This window comes from Opisthorchis viverrini (genome assembly GCF_000715545.1).
Source record: "Opisthorchis viverrini unplaced genomic scaffold opera_v5_99, whole genome shotgun sequence".
Lineage (NCBI taxonomy): Eukaryota > Metazoa > Platyhelminthes > Trematoda > Opisthorchiida > Opisthorchiidae > Opisthorchis > Opisthorchis viverrini.
The window spans coordinates 490618-499798 of NW_008751754.1; the positions used below are offsets into that span (position 1 = coordinate 490618).

Sequence of the window (9181 nt, forward strand, 5' to 3'; positions counted from 1 at the left end):
ATCCTCTCAGATTGAACGCATAGTGCTGTTCTCGGTTCGTTATAGTGTTAGCAGCCACGCTACTACACGGCATCCACCCACTATTAGCCAGAATAATGTGGGGTTTTATGCAGCACAGCCGTTTTGGATATATGCCCGCAATATTTCTGACATTGTGGTTGTTTACGTCGTCTGTATTTCAAAAGAATACCCGAGTGAATCGTGAAGCTGCCTCGTACGCGGCGAAGGAGCAGCTGGCGCACTGGTGTGAGTCCCAACTGTCTTCAATGCCACTGTCCGGCGTGGATCTTCCCACTCTGGTGGATCTTCTGTGTGAACTGGAAGCGGCCGAGCAGGTAACCAGTTGTGGGTCCATTCCTGTCCCTGTTTCCACAGCGCTTGTACCAGTTGTCACTGAAGATGTATGCGCTCCCCGCTTATTTTTTCTGGTGCACTTTCAAGCCTGTCAGGTCGTATACGTTGCTATCCAGACCCAAAATATCTGATTTGTTTGGGGCGGGCAGTACTTCAACCCTCGTGCTTCCTTTGGGTCGCATTGTGGCTATGCCACGGCAAAAACGACTCATTGTTTTTTAATGGACTCATTTTCCTACCAAGGCATCCTAAGTTGGGGTGAGCTCCTGAACGTCTTAAGCTTCACTCACCACTAATTCGCATCGTTTGTTAACAGGGATTTTGCTTTGGATAAAATCTAGTAGCGTATAACACTGAATCCTGCATCTTTTCGCGTAAGCACGCAGTTGGATCACATCGTACGTCGTTGTTTCTCTTTCCTAAGATCCCTGTCCGCATCTTTATTCATAATGCAATTCATTGTGACGTACTATATTTTTTCTAGCGTCGCTTTCGAGTATGGTGATCTACAAGGGCTTTGGAAGCCAGTTGATTCATTCCCACACCACAGGTCGAAGTCGCTGAGCTGTTTCGCAATCCGTTCGTGTCAAATGGCTTTTCTCCAGTTGCAATGTGGTCGCACTCTTGTTAACCTGTTTTCACATGCTAGGGTAGCCTATCACGTCAAGCCTAACCCATTCACCAGAGCTCTGTGCGACATATCGGCTATCACCTACAGGAGCTTTAGTGGGAACTGATATTTGCTGTAGATAAGTAGCAAGGGGTTGTTCCACTAATAGCTTCTTTCGAGTAGTCCGAGGCCTACATGGTGACGAGGTTTAAGTTCATTGGTGCTACCTCAGTCGCCCGCGAGTATGTGGTTTATGGTTGAATCATCTGGTGACTTGAGCACTTTGACTGCTCATGCAATCGACTGAACTATACCACACTGAGAGGTCCAATTTATCGGAGGGTCTACAGCAGCATTCTCCATTAGGCATTGTCTAGTGTGCGATCCCTCTTAAGAGAGAACAAAAGGCAACATTCTTTGAAGTGGTCACTCTTGTGAAGATTGTTGGATTTTGTATCATGAACACGTTACTACCCTTAAGTTCTTGTGCTTTTTGCGAATTGTACGATCGTTGTATGTGAATAGAATGGCCGCTACCGTTGGACGAGTTTGGTTAGCTCCCGATTATATATATATATATATATATGTTTCACCGGTTGGCTATCCTTTTTCTTTTCTTCCCCCAAAGGTTGTTGAATTTATTGAAACCTCTCTCGGAAGATCCAAACAAATATCCCAGTTCTCCAAAGCCTTCCTCGAGAAACGCGCATGCGTTCTCAATGTTCCTTGAGCAAAGAATGTTCGTCCCTGCCCTATCCTTTCCGGCTGTCGATGATTTGCTTTCCAGACCTCCGCATTTGACCTACCCGTTTATTCTCTTTTTGCCTCAGGCGTCGTGGTTTCCACTATCTCGTCGTCTCTACTCCAACTTTCGACTCTCTCCGTTATCTTTCACTGTTCTTCCTATTCCACACTTGAAATTGCTCTCTTTGTCTCACTTGACTGCATGATTCGGAGATAATAGCCATTCCTAAGGTCGCAATTCTGTCGGCTCGACGGCCTCTTGTCTCTGCCGCTACGTGTCTGTCTCCCTTCTGGTAGCATTAGTTCATGTTCTCGCCAGCTCCTCTCTATCCAGCGGCAAGGTGATTCTCATCTGCCTCTGTTCATCAGCGTTACCTCGGTGTATTCGCCGATACTTGATGACCGTCTGTGTGCTACCATCCCACCTTCTTGCTAGTTTTCTCGTTAACGTGTCCGGTATGAACAACTCCCCTCTCCGGGGAGTTGCGGTTTCGCTTTTTTATCCGCATTTTGTCATCCAGTCTCTCCCACACGGACACATCTTTATGGATACGGTTCAACTGAGCAGACACGCTTTTTTGTAACGTTTACATGATATTTGTAAATATATTTTTGTCTGTCGGCGGACTCTTCCCGTGGCCACAAAATGGCAATGAGTTTCCCAATTGTCATTCTTTTTTATTTTTCATGATATCTATCTCTATCTCCTGTGACCAGTCTGAGTGGGGCCATCCAACTCCGACACTGTTTGGTAAAGGTGTGCCCGATAAACGAAACACAAGGTTCATTGTGAAGTTCTCTCGTTTTCACTCATCTCCTTGGTTGTATTTTTCCCTGTTGTGTGGGGGCGTATAAGGAAGTGGTGAGACCCGCAATCGTTCGTCCTGACCCCGAATGCTCGGACTTAATCTCGCTGGCAATCATGCGACCGCAAGCTACCGCATTGGCAGTAGGTTGGGATTTTTACTACTGTGTGGATTCACTAGTAGTGTTTCAGTCGCAACTTTTTGTGGTTTAAGCTGATTAGAAGTGGGGAGTAGTGTGCACAAAACCTCCGGTTTCTTGGATCTCTCGCTAGCTTCAGAAATTAAGACTACGTAGTTCTCCGGTGCTGCGGTGTTGAAGGGTTAGGTTTGCCTTGCCACACGGCGGCTGCACCTTTGCGAGGTGCCTGCCTCGCACCCATATCCTAACTTTACCAATCATCATCATCAAAGACAGCAAAATCAGTGTTGGCACTGCTGCTAAACATCGTCATATCAGCATTGCTACCAACCGTGCGACGTCACTTCTGAGACAGGGTGAGTCAGCTTTTAAAGTCTTTTGTGTGCATGCATGGTAATCGGTGGTTAGGCTTGCACAAATTTGATTCAGCGTTGGTCCGATTGACCAGTCCGTAAACCATTAGCATGCTAAGTGTATCGTATCCCCCTCAACAGTCCCGAGGCAAATATTCATTGTTCCTCAAGCATGACAGTGTAGCTCTTGGACAGGGATCATATAGTGTAATTGCTCGAGTCATTGTAAGCCTTGTTGAAGATGACACAGGTGTAGGAGGTCGTGACGGCGTTCCAGTACTTCTCCTTCAAGAATCGTCGAAGAATCCAGTCTTCAGAAAACTGCTTCCCGAGTACCTTTGATGCAAATGACTGCATTCAGCACCCAGTTTTCTTGTACATGTTGATTTTATTTCTCCACCAGGAGTTAGGTTGCATAAACACATGCCTGGCATTGCAAACACGAAGTTGGACTTATTTTGCCTGCCCACTGAATAAGGCGCTGGGAACCAGACCTCCATGCTAGTAGATGCTTCAATTTCCCTAATCCATGTTTGAAATAGTACGGAAACATCTCTACGGGTGAGATAGTCGAGTACGCGCTTCGTATCTCATTTTTCATCCGGCTGGTCGATGCCGTGCCCAATTAGTCCGGCCCGATTACCGACGTATCTTCAATGACTGGTCGATTCCACAGTTTAAAAGCGCTGGTTGACTCATTTTACCTGCACCGGACGCGATTTCGAGCCCAGACTTCTCCACCATACACTTTCCGCCGGCAATCATTAATGAGTAGAAGACAACTGGGACTTATTTGGAGGTTACGGAACTGCGTCAAAGTGTGCTCCTTACCATAACCACGAGACTCTTCACTGACACCACCAACCGAAAACCCCTGATGCTAGAGTATTCTTGAGGCCTGTTTTTGTAATTTTTTCCTTGTTTAGTCCCATGCATGGCCGGTGTGAACTGTAACGTTCCTTAACGAATCGCGATCATTCACTGAAGCATGGAGAAATCCGCTGCTTGAGCAGAACATTCTGTTGCCTCATGGCTAGTGCATTTTCATACGTCTTTGTTGACGTCGCACGCAGGCCGGCTAGCTCGTATTGTTGACTTCAATCCCCATCTACTGATTATCTGTTGACCACGGTTTTCCAAATGACGGAATAGTGCTTTGTTGATCCAGCTTAGAACATATCTCTCGCATCTTTTACCGAAGTGAAGTGTGAGCTGGTACAACCATATGACCCCTGCCTCATACATATAGATTCTTAGCTTCCCTCCCAATCTTTAATTCACGTCCACTTGACCGCCAGTCACCTGTGATTTCCAACGGCAAAGCACGTTTTGTCAACCATGTAGGTAGAATGGCCACATATTTCATTCTTCCAGTAAACGAACAGACAGCTGCGGTTTCCATTCAACTGCTTTGGTCTTTGATAACCCCACTGGTTTTCACACGACAGTTCAACTAGTAAGCACCTCAATGTAAACCCTAATCCTCTCCTGTGTTCACTTGAACTTTCTACCCTCGGCCGTCACAGTTTACTCGCGCAGGGCATTGATGCTTACCGTACCTGTCCGTCCTTTTGATAGATACACTCATTTGCATACGAATTCGGTTTCCATGGGTGACTCACCTGCAACCCGACTGAATCTCTCGTTTAGGATATTCTTCAACTGAATGTGCTGCACCTCATGTTCCAAGTGGCACAGTATTCGAGATATCGCAGTATATTTTCATAAACGAAACTACTCACAAGCCTACTGGAAACTCTTCAACAGCAGTCCAGGACTGGTTTCGCCTTTCTACCTCGGGCTCATTAGGCATGCTCAGTCTCCGATTCTCCATCAGTCAACTTGATGTTCTACTTGAACACAAATTGCACTCATCTGCATACTGGAGAACTCAGTCGAATCTCTCGTTTATGCTATTCTTCAACTGAATGCGCTTCACAAGGCCTTATTTCTCAGTTAATACGATATTCGAGATATAACTATGCATTATCTGAAATTAACACACTCTTAGGGTTGCTTAAAGCTTCCTGGCCTATTTAGGTTCAGGCCGAAGACTCGATTGCGACCCCTGATGAGCCCCAAGGAGGTCAAACTGGTCGTGGGCTGCCGAAGAGTTCCCCACAACCTTGTAGTGTATTGAGTCTATCAGCCAGGCCGAGGACATACTGGTTTCCACCATTCAATCCAAGAGTGTTTAGTATATTAATCGTTGGTCGTGAGCTGGTCATGTGGTTCGCATGCTATCCAACAGGTTTCTCACTGCTCGGACAAGTTTCAGTTTCTAAATCCGAATATCGGGAAATACTTCGCCATTTGACCAATCATAGGTGGCTCAAGCGAGCATATGTCTTAGGTTTCCCATGGGATTGTTTTAGTAGTGTGCAACATGGCCAAACGAAAGGAAAAAGATCTGGTCGATACTTGTTTTGATTTTTTCTAGACTTTTCTAGAAAAAACACCCACAGTCTATGTCCTCAGAGGTGGGTTGGACATTCGCACTGAAATATTGATCGAATGGATCTTCTAGGACATTAAGTGTCTATAATTTAACAATATTAGAAAAACTACTTTCTAATCAAAGAACACACTAACGTGCATTTGACGCAAGCTTCTACCAAACCTGATCATCTTCAGTTGCAGTGCGTTGCCAACCATGTCAGAGATGTTCATTTAGAGCCTGCATTAAGGAATGCTTTTTAGCAAATCCTCCTGAGATTCCAACAAAGGACACTAAGCCAATTATACCCCTCTCTACGGGTGTTTTTTGTCATGGGTTTGGCATAGAAGGACTTTTTTGTGTGAGTGGTCATTGTGTAGATCACTAAACGATGTGAAGCAAATGCCGGAGCAGATGTAGGAATTGAGTCAGAAAAGGTAATTGTCGTGGTTAGCTTTTATCCTGATGGCCTGGTGCTTGTCGCGCTGTGACACGTTCGACGTACAATGACAGCTTATGGGAAACTGAAGTACCAGTCTCGTCACGTAGTTTCCATTATCACTTAGGTTTGGCTGTTCGTCGTATAGTAGTAACAACCCAGTGGGTCCCTAATCATAATGTCGGTCTATACCCCTCGAACAAGGGATAGCCTAGTGAACTGGCTTTGAGCAACATGACGGTAAATTGTAGTGAGATATTCGGTGACAATTCCAGCGTTTGTTGACTACAGCCGTTCGTACGCTAATGGTTTATAACGTTACTATGTTACCTACTACTTACCCGAGCTTTAGAATGTGTTGTACACGCCCACTGTTTTGTACCATGACTTCTTAAAGCAGTCAGTGTAGCGTTTCAGTCCTTTTGAAACGATGACTTCTCAACCGGTTCCAAACTTTTTTTCCTATTTTCTAGGTATTTGGGATGAATACCTCTGCGATTTCCCCAGGTTTAGAACTCATCATTTATGGGTAGCTTGGACCTTCCTAACTGATTTCAATACCGCTCAATGCAACAATTTATTGATTGTATTTGGCTCCAACGGACGTGGTATAAACGATAGGGCATTAACCTTGATGATGAGCTATTGGAATATGAGAACCAGGAAATGGGATTTCGAAAGGTCTGTAAATCCGAAAGTATGGAAATCAACCGTACTTCCGCAGCCACCTAAGTTTGAATAGACATAGCATATTAGGAGTGCTGTTCGCATATCGGGTCATTTGCCCAAAGATTAAAGATATTGGGCATCCATGCCCAGGAATTCAGCAAACTACATTTTCTTTGTTTCTTGGGTCTGGGGTATGCCTGCGACTCTTAAGTGGAAGTGTGCGGTAACTTAGCACAGCGATGAGGCACAACAACCTAGAGTGAGTGAATGGATTGCAGAAGCTGGACAGACCCATTTTGGATCCCAAGTGTCGTCATTCATAACTCAAAATACAAGCTGTCGCCAAACGCATTTCTGGAATCCGGTCAAACAAGTGACAAAAGCCGAAATGCTATAGGAAATGCTCACTCGATCTACCCCTCAAGTCATTGATTGACTGCCCCCTTCTGATTGAAGGTCAAGGAAACGGACGTTGAAATATTGCCCTTAGTGATGTCCGCAGCTATTCAAGAAACAGCCTCACGACTGCTAAGGTTGTGTATAAACTAAATAGCTTCCTCGAACGTTGAACGTAACTTCTGGTCCAGTAGTCATTTTCGCACCAGTCAAGCAGTTCAACAGGTCCATGATATCTATCAGATATGTGTACATTCGTGATTGATCTAGTAATTTTAATTTCAAAAGGGAATTACATGCAACAGTTTATTTTTACTTATATTCATCTTTGACTAGGATTGCTGTTGTGTGTATTTGCACAAATCTCTCCTCATAGATGCTTCGCTTGAAATCTAAAATTGCTGTATTTGACGACGGTGTTTTTATTAGATCTCATGTTCGTTGTTATACTTTGTTTGCTTGGCTGAACACAGGCAACAGCTGTTTCGCCAAGCTATTTTTAAATGCTTTGTCGTCGAGAGTATGCTGTGTGGATAAGTCATTTTTCATACATTTTTGTATGATTATGTTCGGTCACATGTGCGTCGTATGTGACACCTGACTTGAAGTATTCTTGGGAGGTTTGCAGCTACGCTTGACTGCCCATTATTGTCATCAACCCCTATTTTTCTTGCGCTCGGAGGGTTTACACATCACGGGAAAGCTGAGATGCATGAATCGGTCAAACTTGATTCACGTGAACTATTGACTGAAAGGAAAACGTAGCAGAACAATCTATCACAAAATATATGAACTGCTGCGTGATGGAAATACCGCGAGTATTTCGCTGTACATCTTCGGACGTTTACCAACAAATAACGTCACAAAGTAGGCTAGAGTTTTGAAAAAAAATTGGTATATACAGCATACCTGAAGCATGCTGTCTTAGCACAGTAGTACATAATCCGGACGTAAATATTAGATAGCTGCTGGGAAGTGCAAGTCTACAAAGACTAAACCAGATGACCTGTAAAGGGTTCATGCCGCCTAGTTAGTGATGCGTTCAATTTATTCATTGTCTGGAAGCTCACTAAGAGAGTTTACTGCTGAGACCATAGAGGCCTGTGATGCTCTGTTCCATAATCTGGATGTAAGAACCTCTTTCCGGACGAACACGGAGTGTTTTTGTCTCCTGTGGTATCATCCAACCCGCAAAGCAATGATTCCAAATAATTGGGTAACTTGTCCTAGTGTAACGGTGATACTACTGATGGGAAGGCACGCGAGTGGTATGTGTTGTTCGTAAAATTTCGCTTTGCGTCTTTTGAAAAGGAGAGATCTGTTGCGGAATTCGTGGAGCCACTTTGTAACATTTGCTTGGATTTGACCGAGGAATGAGTGGAGTCAATGAATCTCCAGGAATGTTCAAGAAGACGCGTTCGGGAGAAGATGGGTGTCCAGTTTTTGTGAATAAGATGCAAATTAGAGTGTTGCTCCCCTGTTCAATGGTCTGTAACCCGTCAGTTGGCATTTCTTAATAAATAACTCCGCAGGGAAGGCCTTCTTCCTTTCACTAGTAGTCCATTGAACCTGGCTCTGGTCCCATAACATCTACATGGGCAACAAACAGTATTCCTTAAGAAGGAGCGAGGTGGTTCGGGGATTAGAGCGCGAATTTACTGACCGGAAGGTTCGTGGTTCGAACCCAACCTCTGGCTCTTGACTACCCCTGTGTAGGCTTGGGCAACCTGGTAGTATCTCAGCCCTCATTCTTCGTTCGGGTGGCATGGCAGTTTGGTACCGAAAGGGTGGTACAGCTGAACGTTTATCTTCAAAAAGGGCCAGTCAATTGGATGCATTCGTCCCTTAAGCATATGGATTACGCCGGCATAAGCACTATGACTATCGATTTTACCATCTCAAGTAATTAAGGGGTCATCCATAAAGGGACAGAATGAGTTGTCCTTTTCGGAGAAGTTTGAAAACAATCGGTAGATTCATTACTCGACAGTGTTTCGCTTTTGACATAAAAGCTTCGTCTGGCCTATTGACTAGGTTACAAGGTTGGTCAAGATTTGGCGAGATATTGGAGGCATCGAAGACTCATCAATCTAAATTGCATATGAGTGCATTTCGCTATCTGTATACGATCTGGCATTCGAACAGATGAAATCTCGGAAGCTAAGCCTGAACCTCACTAGAAAAATTTCACCAGGACAATGAGACCGTTCGTGATGAAGTAATGCGGACGTTAT

General features: G+C 44.6%; 1 protein-coding gene across 1 annotated transcript in view; it reads left to right on the top strand.

Annotated features, from left to right (window-relative positions):
• Nucleotides 1-485, top strand: part of T265_05277 (hypothetical protein) — a gene marked incomplete at both ends in the record, with an annotated part of 52160 nt that extends 51675 nt beyond the window's left edge. Inside the window, one exon of the mRNA XM_009170252.1 lies at nucleotides 114-485. Within this exon, the coding sequence (XP_009168516.1) occupies nucleotides 114-485 (372 nt within the window). The remainder of the gene's footprint in view (nucleotides 1-113) is intronic.
• Nucleotides 486-9181: the final 8696 nt, after the last annotated feature.